This window comes from Mus caroli, unplaced genomic scaffold (assembly GCF_978045245.1).
Source record: "Mus caroli unplaced genomic scaffold, Mus_caroli_1 scaffold_9, whole genome shotgun sequence".
NCBI classification, from domain to species: Eukaryota; Metazoa; Chordata; class Mammalia; order Rodentia; family Muridae; genus Mus; species Mus caroli.
The window spans coordinates 107,762,476-107,780,701 of NW_028227264.1; the positions used below are offsets into that span (position 1 = coordinate 107,762,476).

Below are 18,226 nucleotides of genomic sequence, written 5' to 3' on the forward strand. Positions count from 1 at the left end.
TACATTTACATTATAGTGATACAGATAAGTTTCTGAAAAATGAGGTTTTGGAATTCATTTGTAAGTGTTCTTATGTGTTGTAACCATTTTTCAGCATTGATCCAAATTCTGTGATTGATACTAAAATGCAACAGTAGTTACCATTAAATATTATCTATAATTGCTATCAGGAAACATTATCTTTCTACAGAAACATTTTGGTATGTTTTAATTAAAAAGTATGTATACCACACATTCTGTTTTAAACAAAAACGCATTTATTTTGCCAAAGACAATAAAGAATAAAGAAATAATTAAATCTTAGGTGTTATTTTCTTTATAACTTTTCTTTCCTCATTGTAGCAGGCCCAGGCTGGTTTTAGACTTGACATGTAACTAGGGATGACTTTGAGTGCCTGATCTTTCTGCTTCCATCTCCCAAATGATAGGATAACAGGCTATGTTCCCAGCCATGCCAAGTTCTTTATTACCAAACGAATTTCCTATAATAGTAAGAAGATATACTAAATAAACATTGTAACAGGATAAATTTTAACAATAAAGAGTTCTAAAGGGGTTCATTTGTCCTCCCAGAATATGAAGATACAGCTAGAAAAATGTCATGTATTAGGCAGACATCAGGTCCTCACCAGTTACTGAATCTGGCCAGGCCTTGGTCTTGGACTTCAGACTCAAGAACTCTCAGATATAGTTAGGCTTAGAATAGAATTGTACTAAATGCTAAGCAAATAATTCAAGGGAAATAAATCAGCAAAAACATAGGGTATATAGTTTTCCAGTTCATCTTTTGAATTTTTGAGACAGTCTTATATAGCCCAGGTTGACCTGAGACTCATTGTGTAGCCAGTGGTGTCTCTCTCATGCATCTCCCAAGCTGTGGGACCTAGGGTATGTGCCACTACACAAGCTTTTCATCATAGTTCTCTGTATGACGAATCATTGTAGCTCACTTGTTTTCTTCACCTTGAAGTTGCTGAAGAAAACAGAAACAGGGTGGAAGTCATTAGCCCTCTCGTATATATTACCCTAAAGCCTTCCTTCTTGTGACAGTTCCCACCACTTTGTGTGGTCTGCAGTTGGTCTAGCCATATCCTACTGTGTCATATTGGTATTCTTTCAGACATAACTTACATGTTTTATCTAGAGAGAGATAGATATAGACATATAGTATTTTGGTTTTATTTTTAACACTGGTTATAAACTTTACTCATGTTTATACTTATGATTTTCACTTGGTAATATGTCTGAATTTATTTTAAATTACTCCATAAATTAGTTCTTCATTGATGACAGATATGTTCTAGTTTGATGCTCAGTCAGTTGTGAGAAACGCTATGACCAAAAGCAACTTGGAGGAACAGGTTTATTTGCCTTACAGAGCAAGTCCGTGGTTGAAGGGGAATCCAAGGCAGGAACCAGGAGACGTGAACTGATCTAAAGTTCTTGGAGGAATGCTACTTACTGTCTTGCTCAGCTACTTTTTTTTCTTTGGTACATCCTACACCTAGGAATGGTCTATAATGCCCTCCCACCTCAATTAGCACCCAAGAAAATACCTACAGAGCATTTGAATGGCAGTAATTCCTCAACTGAGATTCTCTTCCCAGGTTTGTTTAGGTCTTTATCAAGATGACACAAGCTATGACAGTCTGTAAATTAACTATTTAAAGGTATTGAAACTTACCAGGTTTTCATGGGTAATTTTGTGGATGCCTGTTTTGCACATTTGTGAGCATGAACAAAATATGTTTCTAGAGTGAACTGCCCTGTCAAGGTAGGGCATATTCATTTGAAGTTTTCATAGACCACACTGTTCAGGGGTATTATTGTGCCTTGTGCTGCAACAACTGTTTAGTCAGTTGTATATCCTATTGGTTAGAGACACAGGTAGTAGAACCAGACTTGTGAGTTGCTAGTTATCAGCTCTTACATGATCATAATGATAATAGTTCTTAAATATTGGGTTGCTATGGGGATAAATTACTTATATCCTGAGAAGTACTTAGAACAGTTTCTAGTATATTCAGAAGTGCTGTAGAAAGGTTGGTGTTTATTTGGAAGGAAGGTTCAATAAAGAGTGGCATCAACTCTGCCACTAGGAAGCACTTAGCCTCCTTAAAGGCTTGATTTAGTTTTGTTTCCATTTTCTTTGTTTGCATAGAACACTACACTTGGTCTATTTATTTCCTTTTCTTTAAGATAATGCTTCTGATTCCTTTTGTTGTGGTTTTTATATGTATGATTATTGTGGGATACACATATGTCTGTACACCATGTATTGTCTAGTGCCCAAAGGGGTCCTAGAACTCTAATGGCAGCCAGTTGCGAGCTGCCATGTAAGTTCTGATATCAAACTTGGGTCCTCTGGAATAGCAGTCAGTGCTCTTAACCACTGAGTCATCCCTCCAGCCCCTGTTCTTACTTGTTTCTATTTTGAAGATGTTCAGTCTTTTCTAGACTGTGATACAATCTTGACTAAGTATGTTTTAAATATGCTGTTTATGCCTTGTCATCTGTTCCTCTCAATCAGTTACCACAGGTTTATAAATCCAGTGAGGATTTTCTTTTATAGATTTAAGAATTCCTTAAGGTGGAAATGCTGGGACCATTGTGAAAGATTTTGTTTCACCCTCACCGTGTGCCCCTAAATCTAGGTTAATATTTTAGTCCATATAATTTACAGTAGCTCTTTTTATTTTGCATTTGTTTCTTCCTGAGTTCAGAAATCTAGCCTGTGTTCTTCACCATTGGATTCCTAGCAGGCAACACTGTGTGGCCACAGTGGACACTTGATAACTGTTGAATTGGGGGGAAACCGTGCTTCCTATGGTTTGCTGAACATTGAAGAACATTTAGAAGCTATTAGATTAAAGATCTATGATTTACTTGTTTTGAAAGCTATAAGAACTTTCATGTTCTCAGTAAACAGAAGACATTTTTGAAAAACAGTTCAGTGATTTAAAGATGCTTGTTAGTTAATCATTTGGTATGTATTCAGACTTACGTTCATTTGTCAAATCTATGCCTAGAATTGAATCTCAATGCATAATTCTGGCTGTGTCAAGAATTGGAACCAGGGCTTAATGAATGCTAGGCCGAGTGTTCATTCTACCACTGAGTTGTATTCTCGGTTCTCTTTCTGAGACAGGCTTTTAAAGCTTGCTCACTCTGGTCTAAACACACTCTGTAGTTCCACCTTGGCCTTGATAGGACTTGTGTCACTAGACTGCATATTTTTCTATAGTCTGTTTTATTTTTCTTTTGATTGCTTGAGAATAAAATGGTAGACACTTTTATTTCCTCCCCTGAAACTAATGTTGTTTTCTCATTGGTAAGTTGACTTAGTGAATTCTTGTAGCTGAATTTGTAATCGTGAATACTAAAATCAGTTTCATCAAAGAAATGGCTACTTGTGGTTGCTTCCTGCCTTCTGCACAGTCCAGTAGTACTGAGACCCGGGGTAAGATCTGTTCTGTACCATCAGTTTGCTTTAACGCAGCTCTAATCACATTCTGACGTGTCTGTTATTTCTCATAAATTGCATAGTAGGTTTTGTGAATGTATGAAGCTATAGTAAAACAACATGTTTCAGATTTTCCGATAGTACTGAACATAATTTTATGTACATATTTACACACTAGGTCTTTAGTGCCTACTTATTAAGGAGGTTAGTGTTTTAGTGTGATTCACTTCTTGTGTTTATTATGTACTTTTGGACCGTCCTCTAAGTAGTAAGGAAAACAAGGAGAATGTGCCCTCTAGTGCTAGTCTTCAGCTCTACAAAATGCATGCTTTGACTTGTACAGAGTGCAAAATTAGAAAATTTATTAGTGAGAGAATAATTCTGAAATTTGATTCATTTCATAGTTCTAAGAATTTTAAGTTTCTGAAGAAATGGTGTTTCCTTGCTAATTCTCGAAATGAAATGAAAGTTTACCTATCTGAAAATTTAGCTTCAACTCCAGCTTTCTACATCTTTATCAATAAAGGGAAGAAAACTAGGTTGGATTTGAACATGTTTTAATCTTTGGATATTTGTTGCTTCCAGTGTTGAGGTATTCTTATTCAGATAGTACTGAGTGAATGTTTGAGCAGTGCCTAGATTACTTTTTTCATAGAAGCTTAGGTTTTGCTTTGTAAAGCGTTCTTATCAGTTTGTTTTTTTAAATAGTCTGTATTTGCCGTCTCTGGTTCCTTCCACTAACATATAGTGTCTTGTCTTTGACAGGCACTCCTGTGGTTTCTAGGGGATGTAAGCTGAACTTTCCCTTTTCTGAACAAGGGGTTTCTTTTGACTTCATCATTCTGGTGGCTGTTTGGGACTTACTGTCCTGATCATTGTATGGTGGCTGTCTGGCATTTAAAGGGCAGGGTTTTTACTCCATGCACCTCCTAAAGGGCTGGACAGAGGGAAGCTAAGGAACCTTAAGCTTTCAGCAGTGCAGAGCTCCCTTGCTTTCATAGTTAGATGGAGCGATGGCCTCTCTAGATTCCCATGCTGGCTCATTTGTCAATCCTTGGTGGAAGACCACGGTGCGTAGTACTGACGTAAGAACACTGCTTGGAGACCTTGTTGGCTAACTCACAGTTCCTCTTTTGAAATGTCTCACTGCACTTTAAAATGGAGTGAAACCGTGACTTGGACAGTGACATTTCAGTTCCTCTTGAACCAGGCTGTGTGTCACACGGGTGTGTGGACTGGTTCCTAGCATACCCCCAGACTACTGTTTCTATCAGTAGGGCTTTGTTCTTTATAAGACTCTTACAGAGTTTTTGTTTTCACATTGTCCTTTTACATGCCACTAACTGGTACTAATGATTAGGCATACACATTTTAATTATTGCTGGTAATTAAATTTTAATGCTAAATTGCTATAATTACGTTCATATGCAACTACTATTTTCCAGTTGCTTTGCTTTTTCCCTCATAATTTGCATGACTAAGCTTATAGGAGTCTGTTTGAAGGAGGCTTGGAATCTCTAAGGTGCTCTTAATGTACCACTTAAAACTTCCCCATCCCCTTAGAAATCATTCTTTTAGTGGTACTAAAAGAAATTTGACAGTTTTCCACTCTTTAATATCATTTTATAATTTAAAGATGGAAATGTTTTTATTGAATTAAAAAATATAAAAAATGAAAAATTTAACAGGAGGATTTAATATCTTAGTATATAGTGAAAAGGAATTTAACAGTATTAGAGTTTATTTCAAATACTGTTGTTTTTGTAATTGTGATTTTTACCTCATTAAACTATGTGGTTGCTAAACACATTGGTTTTGACCTATTTTAGCAATACAATTTAGTGATTATCAAAGTTAAACAGGTTCAATACAAAATTTGTCTTTAGAGCTTTGAGCTTTTTCTGTAGCCTCTTCATGTAACTCTGCTTTCAAACTTTCCAACTTTTCCCATGCACACATGTAAGACAGTGAGAGCAGAAATCACAGGTACGTGAGTTCGTTGCACTGCCTGGCTCTGGAATTAAAAGGGTGGTGATGTCTCCATAGCCACTCACTGTTGGTAATTACACTCACTGGGTGTGCAGTCAGTAAAAACTTACACGCCGTGTCTATTAAGATTTTGGAAATATATTTGATTCATTCTGTTTCTTACCTTGTATGGCTCAATAACTGACCAAATTTAGTAAAATATTTTAAGTCTGCAAGTCATGTGTCTCTTAATGTGCTGCATGTGTTAGCTCTTGGTTCTTCTAGCAACAATATTTTTATGAGAATGCCTTGGCAGTTTCTTATGTGTAGTTTTTAAATGCTCAGTGAACAATTTACACCCTGAATTTGAAGTGCAGATATAATACAAGTTTGTGATAATGCTTTTAGCATTACTTCTTGTTAAAACATTTTAACTTATGAATAGAATAAAAGAATAAACAGATTTTTAGCCTTAATTACTTTATATATTTATGCTGCTACTTTTTATATTGTATTGAGTTAAACATACACGTTTTAAAATGTCAGCACTTCATTTATTGTAGAATAGATATTTCCTGTGTGGTAGTTTTTTTTTTTTAAGTAGCCTTCATTAAATGGAGAAACTTTGAAAATAAATCTTTTTCCCCCGAAAAATATTTATAAGAAGGTGTTCACTGTACCTTTGCCGTATCTGCCTCAGATAATTGTTTGTTACATACAAGGATGTTACCCAGTTAGTTTTACTTTAAACTCAGCTGTATGGTCTCTCCTGTAGGAAAATGAGATTCTGTCCCAAATGGCTATTCTAGTTATAGAGAAGTTTATTGAGACATTTAGATTTTAGTTCAGGTTAATTTTAGTGTGTGATAGGTATTCATTTACAAGTTCTTTATGTTTATTTTAAAAATACTTTGCTTTACTAACTGAATAAAGCACGACAGATGTCTTTATTGTAAGTTGAATATGCTGATTGTAGTTTAGTCTCTCCTCTGCCTATGGTTTTTTGATTGCTTTTATTCTTCAGTTACTTCAAGTTCCATTATTTTAATTGTTTGTTCATTTATTTTAATTAAGACTAAATCATTTATTTCATTATTTTAAATTTTAAATTATTCCATTATTTTAAATAATTACCTCAGTTTAGGTAATTTCCTATCTGTTATTTTTAGCTCATTTTTATTGCCAAACCTAAAAGTTTGCAAACTAGATAGGTGTCCAGATATCTGAGCTCATAGATTCAGAATTAGGTATCCAGATAGGATTAATAAAATTATCATATTCCCCTTTAATCTGCACCTTGAAACTCTTAATTTTCATCCCCATGAGTGACTTTTCTTGCCCTGTAGTCTTAATTTTCATTAATCTTTATAGTTTTTGTTTTGTTTTTTATTGTTTTTTTTTTGTTCAAGGTTTCAACATAAGCCTTTAATTCCAGCATTTAAGGTATGTGGGCCCCTGAGTTTAGTCAGGCCTGCTTGGTCCACATAGGAAGTTTCAGACCAACCAGGCTACAAAGTGAGACCTGCTCCTTTTTCTTTTTTCTTTTCTTTTGTCTTTTTTGAAGTAACTTAAATTTTCTTAATTTAGTTGTACCCTTGTTATTTGCTGCTGCTGCATATACCTAGAATGAAAGGGTGAAGAGAGGTAGGGATATAGAGAGCCTTGTGTCTTTATACTGCTTCTGGTGATCATCTGAGATGCTGATGGGATTGTGTGTGACATGCCTGCTATAAAGCTCTATATTTTCCTTCTGCTTCTTGGCACTGTTAAATTGAGCCATTGTCACTGAAGGAGTATAGTGTATCCTTTTATAAAGAGTCATTTCTTATTTGATTGATTTATTTGTAAAACCATAATTGTGTTTGTATTATAAACATTTGTTAAGTGGATTCATATTTGGTATTGGTGATAATCAGAATGGAAATTAACAAAGGTTGAAAAAGTGAAGATTTTTTAGGAAAATGAATATTATGTTTAGAATATCTCCAGTAAGTCAACATGGGTCATTAGTTCTTTTCAAATAGCATTCTGTAAAGTACTTCCTAGCATGATAAAGTTTTCTATCACTTTATTTTAATAGCTGTGTCCTATATTTTACATAGCTGTGACCCTCAAATTTATAATTTTGCTACCTTTAACCAGTGCCCATAAAACAAAACAAAACAAAAACAAAAACCTCCACAAGTTTAAATTAATAATAACTGCTACAAAATATGTATGGTCTCTTGTGTTCAGAATATATTCTGAGCACTTTGGACCCCTACATGAAGTATTATATATTATTATATATAAAACAGAGAAGGGAGTCGTGGGTATATATGAATTTTAACATGATTGAGAATTTTAGTGCTATGTTAATGTCAGCCTCATCCTTTGACTTGAAGTATTACGATACCAGTGCCCCATACGATTGTGGATGGATGGGTGTAGGTGTGTGTTGAAATCAGAGGTTGAGGTCCAGTGCCATCTGTCTTCTCTGTTGCTCTCCTTCCTTGTAAGACAAGATCTCGGTGAGCTGCTCATTGTTCTCAGCCCCTGGGATCTTCCCGCCTCCACTTGCTCGGTAGTGTGATCCAGGTCCTGTGTGGTGGCTTCTCACATGAGTAAGGACGCAAGCTCAGGCTCACATGCTGGTGCAGCCGGCGTAAAATGGAGTAAAATGGTAGGGCAGGAATTTGTTACTTTTAAATGGAGACCAGAAAAGGTCCTATTAAAAAGCAGACATTTGCTGGTACTTGGAGCTCAGTGCCTAACCCTAACCCTAGCATGTGTAAGGCCTTGTAGTCGATTCCCATCCCCCACTAGAAAATCCTTGAAACTGATTTGTTGTAATTGCTTAGGAGCTGGAGAGATTGCTGAACAGTTAGGGATGCCTGCTGCTCTTGCATGGAACTAGAGTTTTCCATCACCCTTATTAGGCAGCTCTCACAGCTTATAATCCCAGCTCCAGGGCATCTGATGCTATTTTCTGGCCTCTGCAGGTATATACACAGAGAGTCGTACAGATACACACATGTATGAATGCATGCATGCACACATAATTACTTAATCAAAAATGGACATTTAAGGAAAGACTCACTTTTGAAGTGCCACATATTTGTGAAGTTCTCCCATATAGGACTAGCTCATTATATCTAATTATCAGTCATCCCCAAACTGGTTGCAAACTTGGACTTAGTATGTTAGTTACAGAGACTCATTCATGGTCCTCGAGTATCAACTTGGATTGATGAACTAAAAAGTTCTCCAAATTTCTGCTAAGTGCATCATATTTAACTGATCTGTCATTTTACATAAGTAGCACAACAAAATGACACTTAACTTAGTGGTTGTGATATAGGAGCACCGTTACAGTTACCGCCTATTAGAGGTGGTGCGTACCCAAGCCAGGAACCTGGGAATATGTAATGTTGTGTAATGATGCTCTCCACTGTCTGCATCAGCAGATAAAATCTCAAGAGATAAAATGTTAGATACCAGCATTAGGGACACTGAAACCCCATGATTCTGCTCAAAACGCAGTGGGAAAAATATTCATAGTGAATTATAGGGATATATATGCTTTTGTTGGTCATTTTGAGCACAAGGCAACTATGAAATTATTCTGATGTCAGCAATAATAAAGTTTACTTACAAACAGCATAGAAAAGAAGCACTTTGTGTTTTATCGGTTTCAGGTCTTTTTTTTTTTTTTTCTTTTCCCATTTCAGTCATTCTGCTGTTCTATTTTCAATCCCAGAAAATTGTTTCTTTTCCTAAGTATGAGCAGACACTGGTGAAGAACTGGCTAGAATCTCCCTTTGTAGTACTGGTTGGCTTTATTCGTGATCCTCTTATCTTTCTGTTCTCCAGTGTCAAGACTATAAGTACAGGTCATCTCATGCTGCTAAAAAGTCTTAAGTGTTTAAGGGACTTACTCTTAAATCTTTACTTGTACAAGTGTCTGCCTATATGTGTATATGTGTGTACCGTGTGTGGACCTGGTGCCTTCAGAGGCTGGAAGTTTCAGATGATGGTGAGCCTCAGTATGTGGGTACTAAAACTGAATCTGGCTTCTCAGTGAGAACAGCAGGAAAACTCTCAACCTCTGAGCCATCTCCAGCCCCTCTCCAGACTTCCTTCCTTACTCTTAAGACACTTTGAAGAGTCAGGGAGATTGTACTAATATTTGCAGACTCATATGTTAGAAATGAGGATTTAAAGTGTCAAACAAAACTATAATAGTTGTTTCCATTCTTCCGTTGAGGGACATCTATCTGGGTTGTTTCCGGTTTCTGGTTATTATGGATAAAGCTGCTATGAACATAGTTGAACAATTGTCTTTGTGGGATGGTAGAGCATCTTTTGGGTATATGCCCAGGAGTGGTATAGCTGGGTCTTCAGGTAGAACTAGTGTCAATTTTCTGAGAAACTACCAAATTGATTTCCAAAGTGGTTGTACAAGTTTGCACTCCCACCATCTTACGTGCTTCTTGACCTTTAGAGATTCCTCTGTTGAGAATTCTCTGTCTAGGTCTGTATGCCATTTCTTAATTGGATTGTCTAACTTCTTGAGTTATAGTTATAGTTTAGATAGGTAGATAGATAGATAGATAGATAGATGATAGATAGATAGATAGATAGATAGATAGATAGATAGATAGATAGATAGATATCTCCAAAATATATCAGATATAGGGTTGGTGAGGAGTTTTTCCCAATGTGTAGGCTGTTATTTTGTCCTGTTGCCAGTGTCCTTGCCTTACAGAAGCTTTTCAGTTTCATGAGGTCCCATTTATTAATTGTTGATCTTAGTGCTCAAGCTATTCTGTTCAGAAAGTTGTCTCTTGTACCAGTGAGTTTAAGTCTATTCCCCATTTTCTATTCTATTGGATTAATGCCTGAAGTGACCACTGTCTATGGCAAGGCAGGACTCCCAGTGGAAGGATGGGGACAGCAACCCACCCACAAAACCTTTGTCCCAGGATGTGCCCTTCCTGCAAGATGTACAGAACAGAGATGGAACAGAGGTGGAGGGAATGGCCAACCAATGACTGGCCCAGGTTGGGACCCATTCCATGGGCAAGAACCAATCTCTGACACTATTAATGGTACTCCATTATCCTTGTAGGCTGGAGCCTAGGGTGTGCCTGGGTGGGGTGGTACTTGTATGGCTAATTGATATTAATTAATTGATATTAATTGGTATTCATGAAGTGAAAGACTGATTATGTTAATTTTCAAAAAAGTGGATTGCTAGAAATCAAACTCACCATATACTCACTGTAGCTCATCATTTTGGTAAAGTAATTAATACTCATTAAAAAGTAGCGAGTTATCATTGGTATAAATTCTTCTTCTCCAGATACCTGTCCTGTCTGGAAAAGGACTTTAATCTGTACTTCTTATTTTACTCCATAGAATATTAGATAAACATGTATTCAGGAGTTGAGATTCTATATAATTTACATTTTTTACTGCCTTATTAAGGACAGTTATTATTAAGAGCAGCTTCAAAAATATACCACGAATCCTTACTGGTCAGTGTGATGCCTGTTACTAGAGGTAACTTGTTTTATTCACCACTGCCTTGGCTGGTGCCTATGGCACATCTGTTTTTATCACTATCACTTATGCATTTCCAAATGTAATTGTCAATAAAGTACAAGGAAGAGTAATATATTGATACTATTTTGAAGATATTTTTGTTAATTTCCTAAAAGGATCTTGGATCCCTACCCCCTTCCCTAATTTTCTAATAGGCCACTTTTTGGAAATCACTGCTGTAGCAACGATATTAATACAACTGCTTAGCTATGTTGCTTGTTAAGTATATTTGCCTTTTTGTTGTGGTTGAGCCAGGTGTTGAATTCACTGTGTAGATAAGGCTGGCCTCAGCCTTGTTGGCACCCACTTACCTTAATCTTCCCAATGCTAGGTCAACAGGTGTGTGCCAGCGTGTGTGGCTTGGTTGTGTTGTTCTGTGCCATTTTAGTGAATGATAGTAGTTTTCCTGGTTGGGTTCACATAAAGATTAGTCACCTGCAGTACTACTACTACATGTATTTAAGGAGGGACTCTTAAAATACAGTATCATTGTCTTGTTTGATGGCTGCACAATCATGATTGCTACAGATTACTTTATATAGAATATATTTAAAGATACATAAACAAGAATTTTATTCTATTGATGACAATCAGATTATTTATTCAAATTTTTTCTAGTCATGCTTTCTAATTTCTTTTCAGGCTTGCATTGATGACAATGTTGATATGGTGAAGTTTCTGGTAGAAAATGGAGCAAATATCAATCAACCTGACAATGAAGGCTGGATACCACTCCATGCAGCTGCTTCCTGTGGATATCTCGATATTGCAGAGTAAGCAAGTTCTGTGTTTCAGTTTTATGCTAATATTAAAAATAGATTCTATAAAACTCGTATTTAATGGCCAGGCACTGGTGGCACAAGCCATAATCCCAGCACTCAGGAGGCAGAGGCAGATGAATCTCTGAGTTCTGGTCTACAGAGGGAGTTCCAGAACAGCCAAGACTACACAGAGAAACACTGTCACAAAACAAAACCCAATCGTTGTTAATGATTAATCATATTACCTTAATTCTTGAAAATTCTTCCCAGAAAAGCAAACAAGTAATTCTTACACAGATATTGAATTGCTCACTGCTGTGGCCTTTTGAATTTTGTGTTAAAATCAGTAATGTAGCCGGGCGTGGTGGCGCACGCCTTTAATCCCAGCACTCGGGAGGCAGAGGCAGGTGGATTTCTGAGTTCGAGGCCAGCCTGGTCTACAAAGTGAGCTCCAGGACAGCCAGAGCTATAAAGAGAAACCCTGTCTCGAAAAACCAAAAAAAAACAAAAAAAAAAAAAAAAAAAAATCAGTAATGTATACATTCTCCATATTTTCTTTTGAGATGGCTATAGTCTTGTTGAACTATGCAGGATTAGTATTTAACAGTCTGTGCACACCTATATAATCATGAAATATCAGAGGAAAGAAATAGTTCTTAACTGAGTTGTGTTGCTCTAGGGACTATAGAGAGAGTTATACATAATTCTCCAATTGGTTTTCTTAAGAGCATTTTCTGGAAGTATATATTAGAGAATATTTATTGAGAATGACTGTATTCCCAACTGCATTTTATGTATGAGTACAAACATTTAATGGGGGAATATAGACACATTGAATGTAGTTTCATTAAATTAGTTTTTATTACTATGTATGCTATTGTGCAATCTATTTCTTATATCAGATTATCAAATACTAGTTAGTATAACATAAGCATAATAAAATGAACACGAATTGTGATAGTAGAACATTTTATAATATGCTTTCATAAAAGTTATATAAAAAAGGAAAAAAGGAAAAGCCCAGTTACTGTTTGTACACCACGTTTGACAGCAGCTTTGGAACTACAGAACAAGAAGCTTCAGTTAAGGCTCAGCAGTTAATGGGCTGGAGAGATGGCTCAGCGGGTAAGAGCACTGACTGGAGGTCCTGAGTTCAAATCCCAGCAACCACATGGTGACTCACAACCATGCGTAATGAGATCTGTGCCCTCTTCTGGGGTGACTCAAGACAGCTACAGTGTACTTACATATAATAAATAAATCTTTAAAAAAGAAAAAAGAGGGGGCTATTGTAAATAACTTTTAGTAAACCTTCATTGTGTTATCTCCCTATACTTTCTGTTTTCTCCATGGATATGATACAGTGTAATAGCTAGGCCTAGAAGATCTATATGACTTCAACTTTGTGCTGTGTTTGCCACTAACTGCTCTGCATCTATTAGAGGCTTCAGTTTGTTTTAATCTATAAACTGAGGAGGCCCCGGGGGGGGGGGGGGTTGGGGGGGGGAGGCGGTGTTTGCATGTGTGTATATATATGTGGAGGACGGAGAACAACTTGTGGTGTTTATCAGATGCTTTCCACCATGGTTTTGAGGCATCTCACTGGTCTGGAAGTTGGTGAGTAGAGGTCGTGGTTGGCCACAGGGTGACGAGGATGACCCAACTCTATCCCAGTGCTCTCTATCCCCTAACTTGCCTTTGTAAACGTGAGTTTGGGGTCAGAATTATGAGTCAGGCACTACATTGAACTATCTCCTCAGTCAGTGCCACCCGAGAAGTTGTCTGCTGTTGCAAATACTGCCTGTCCAAAGTTACAGTACTGCTTCTTAAGGGCTTTTATGTCCTTACTTTTTTGTGCTTAGTACATCTACTAAGTCCCTCTGCTACTTAGATCAGCTCATAGAAAGATCCAATAACGTACGTTTGTTTGTTTGTTTGTTTTGAGACAGGGTTTCTCTATGGTAACAATGCTCTGGCTGGCCTGGACTCGCTCTTATAGACCAGGCTGGCCTTGAACTCACGGAGGTCTGCCTGCCTCTGCTTCCTAAGTGCTGGAATTAAAGGCATGCGCCACCATGCCTGGCATGCTGTTAATTTTTCTTCAAAAATCATGTAAAGGCTGGGTACTTAGGTGTTTAGTCAGCTGATATGGATCACAAGTGCTTCCTCGCCAATTGCTGCGAATTGTCATTTGGACACGCTCATTCTTCTAGTTTCAGCTTTCTCTTCTATAAGATGGAATTAATAAGACTGTTGCGAGGCTTAACTAGGGTGACCTGTTACACACAGTACATTATGGCACATAAGAAATCCGTGGCGTGTAGTATCTTTTGATAGTTATCTTTTTGTTTCCTCTGGTAAAATGAAACTCAACCTCTTTCTTCAAATGCCAGTTCTTGTGCTTTTTAAAATACAGCTTTTGAGACTGAAAAAGCAATAATAGTTCTATATAATTTCCTTGCATAGATTTGGTTGAGTCATAAACCTGCTGAGTCATTTGGTATGTTTTTAGTTACATGTAAAAGATTACCATAGTTCCAGCATTATGACTTATACAGCCACATCTTAAGAGCTTAGTTTAAAAAGGGTTAAGAATAAAAATTACCTTCCTCATATTTTACAGGAGTCACTTCTTTATGGCTAAAGAAGAATCCATTGTATGTATTAATTACATTCTTTGTCTATTCCTCTGTTGAGTGACACCTAGGTGGAGTCCATAACGTGGACTATTTAAATTGGCTACTGTAAACAGTACTACAATAAACATCGATGTGTCAGTATCATATTGATACATTGGTGTATTAGTTAGGGTTCTGTTGTTGTGATAAAACACTAAGTTGACCAAAAGCAAGGGCTTTTTCAGCTTACAAGTCTTGGGTCACAGTTCGTCATTTAGGAAACTAAAGGCAGGAACCTGGAGATAGGAACTGAAACAGGGGCAGTTCAGGAGTACTGCTCACTCTTAGCTTGTGCAGTCTGCTTTCCTACACAATCCAGGACCACCTGCCTGGGGTGGTGCTACCCACAATAGGCTGCACCCTCCCCATCATCTGCTAATTAAGAAAATGCTCCACTGGGATGCCTTCAGGCAGGCCAGTCTAATGAAAGCATTTTCTCAATTGAAGTTTCCTCTTTCTAGATACCCTAACTTGTGTCAAGTTAACATAAAACCAGCCAACACAGGTGACTTGTAGTTTTTGGTATAGCAGGGGTATGTGCTAGATCCATTTTGAGAGCTTAGTGGCTATGCTAGTTTACATTCTGAACAGCAGCATATCAGGGTTCTCTTTTGTCACATCCTCACCGTGATTTGCTGTTACTGTTTTCTTAATGACTGCCACCATCACTGGGATGAGATAGACTCTCACTGTGATTGTGATTTGCATTTCTCTGATGGCTAGTGAAAATGAACATTTTCAATGTTTCCCGGCCATTTATACTTCATCTTCTAGGAACTGTCTTCTGTTTTCACTAACCCATGTACTGATTGTTTGATTCTTGTATAGTTCTTTTTTAATCCTTGTGGTCTAGATATTAATTATGTCAACAATGAAAGCTAACAACTTTTTTCTCCTGTTACATAGGCTGTCGCTTGATGATTTCCTTTGCTACACACATGCTTTTGTAGTTTGATGGAATTCCATTTGTCAGTTGTTGGTATTATTTTATGAGAGATTAGGGTCCTATTCAGAAAATCTGAGCCTATTCCTATTTCTTAAGTGTTTTCTCTTTTACTTGGTCAGATCTTTGATCTCTGTGCATTTGATCTTTACACAGGGTAAGAAATCGGGATGCAATTTCATTCTGTTATATGTGTGGCTATACAATTTCACCATGGCCACTGTTTGTTGAAGAGGTTGTTTTCAATGTTTATGTTTTTGGAGTATTATTCAAAATCGGGTGGTTACATTTGGCTTGACTCTTCTATTCTACTGACCTCTCTGTCTGTTTTGTGCTGGTATACTCTGTAATATAATTGCAGTAGGGTATGCTAATACATTACTCCAGCATTTTGTTTTTGCTCAGCATTGCTTTGATGATCAAGCATTTTTGCTTGTATATGTATCTTAACAGTATTATTGTTACAATTATAAAGAATAACCCTGGAATTTTGATGAGTTGTGTATTATCTATAGGTTGTTTTGGTAGTATGTCCTTTTCTATAATAATACACTTGTCTTAGGGATTCTATGGCTGCAACAAAACACCATGACCAAAAAGCAAGCTGTGGAGGAAAGGGTTTACTCAACTTACACTTCCATATTGCTGTTCACCACCAAAGGTGAACACCAGGGCGGGCAGGAAGTCAAGCAGGGTAGAAACCTGTAGGTAGGAGCTGGTGCAGATGCCATGAAGAGATGTTGTTTACTGGCTTGCTCAGCCTGATTTCTTACAGAACCTAGGACCATCAGCCCAAGGATAGCACCACCCACAATAGATGGGTCTCCCTTCATCAGTCACTAATTGAGAAAATGCCTTATGTCTGGATCTTAGGGAGGCATTTTCTCAATTGAAGCTTCCTCCTTTCAGGTAACTCTAGTTTGTGTCAAGTTAACATAAGGCTAGGCAGCACGACATGTTTCTAGTTTATGAGCATGGTAGATCTCTCCATCTTCTGATGTCTGTCTGTTTTCTTCCTGACTGTTTTACAATTTCTGTTGTAGTATCCTTTCACTGCCTTCGGTAGGTTTGGTGAATTATGGTTAGAGTTTGTGTGTCTGACTGTTTTACAGTTGCTGTTGTGGAATCCTCTCACTGCCTTCAATAGGTCTAGTATATTACAGTTAGAGTTTTTGTTTGTTTGCTTGGGGTTATTTTTTGGAGGCAGTTATGAAGAAGTATTTTTTGCTTTCTTAAATATTTGCTATTGAAGTATAGTAATGCTGTTGGTCTTTTATGTTGACTTTTATATTTTGCTATCTTGCTGATAGTTTTTATCAAATCTAAGAGCCTTCTGGTGGAGTATTGGGTATCTCTTTAATTTTAGAACTGTGTCATCTTGATGTTTTCTACTTAGGCCTCATTTATTTCCTCTCTGTGGCTTACTATGCTCCCATATTGATTTTTTTATTGGATATTTTCTTTACTTACATTTCAAATGTTAGCCCCTTTCCCGGTTCCCCTCTCTCCTGGACACACCCTATCACATCCTCCTTCCCCTGCTTCTATGAGGGTGTTCCTCCATCCACCCACCCACCCACTCCCACCTCCCCGCCCTCGATTTCCCTACACTGGGGCATCAAGCCTTCATAGGACCAAGAACCTCTCCTCCAATTGATGTATGACAAGGTCATCCTCTGCTACATATGCAGCTGGAGCCATGGGTACTCCTTTGTGCATGGCTTAGTCCCTGGGAGCTCTGGGGAGTCTGGTTAGTTAATATTGTTGTTCTTCCTGTAGGGCTGCAAACCCCTCCAACTCCTTCAGTCCTTTTTCTAACTCCTCTATTGGGGACCCAATAGAGTGCTGGTGCTCAGTCCAATATTTGGCTGCGAATATCCACCTCTGTATATGTAAGGCTCTGGCAGGACCTCTCGGGAGACAGCCATATCAGGATCCTTTCAGCATGCACTTCTTAGCATCCAAAATAGTGTCTGGGTTTGGTAACTGAATATGGGTGAATCCCCAGGTGGGACAGCCTCTGGGTAACCTTTCCTTCAGTCTCTGCTCAACACTTGATCTCCATATTTGTTCCTGTGAGTATTTTGTTCTATTAAGGACCAACCAAGTCACCCACACTTTGGTCTTCCTTCTTCTTGAGCTTCATGTGGTCTGTGAATTGTATCCTGGATATTTGGAGCTTTTGAGCTAATATCCACTTATCAGTGAGCGTATACCATGAGTGTTCTTTTGCAATTGGGTTACCTCACTCAGGATTATATTATCTAGTTCTATCCCTTTACCTACGAATTTCATGAATTCATCGTTTTTAATAGCTGAGTAGTACTCCATTGTGTAAATGTACCACAGTTTCTGTATCCATTCCTCTGTTGAAGGACAGCATTTTTAACAAATAGTGCTGGTTCAACTGGTGGTCAGGATATAGAAAAATGCAAATCAACCCATTCCTATCTCCTTGTACAAACTCAAGTCCAAGTGGATCAAGGACCTCCACATAAAACCAAATACACTGAAACTAATAGAGGAGAAAGTGGGGAAGAGCCTCGAACATATGGGCACAGGAGAAATATTCCTGAATAGAATGCCAATGGCTTATGCTCTAAGATCAAGAAACAACAAATGGGACCTCATAATTTTGCAAAGGAGATTGTCAAGAGGACAAAAGGACAACCAACAGATTGGCAAAAGATCTTTACCATTCCTACATCTGACACCTCTGTCCGATATATACTGGATACTGGATATTAGAAGTTAGACTCCAGAGAACCAAATAACCCTATTAAAAATGGGGTACAGAGCTAAGCAAAGAAGGTGCACGCCTTTAATC

The 18,226-nt window shown here is 37.6% G+C and overlaps 1 protein-coding gene across 10 annotated transcripts in view; it reads left to right on the forward strand.

Annotated features, from left to right (window-relative positions):
* Nucleotides 1-18,226, forward strand: part of Ppp1r12a (protein phosphatase 1 regulatory subunit 12A) — a 111,108-nt gene that overhangs the window by 24,604 nt on the left and 68,278 nt on the right. For all 10 annotated transcript variants that reach the window (XM_029482714.2, XM_029482710.2, XM_029482715.2 and 7 more), the window contains exon 2: nt 11,660-11,790. In XM_029482714.2, coding sequence (XP_029338574.1) covers nt 11,660-11,790 — 131 coding nt within the window. The remainder of the gene's footprint in view (nt 1-11,659; nt 11,791-18,226) is intronic.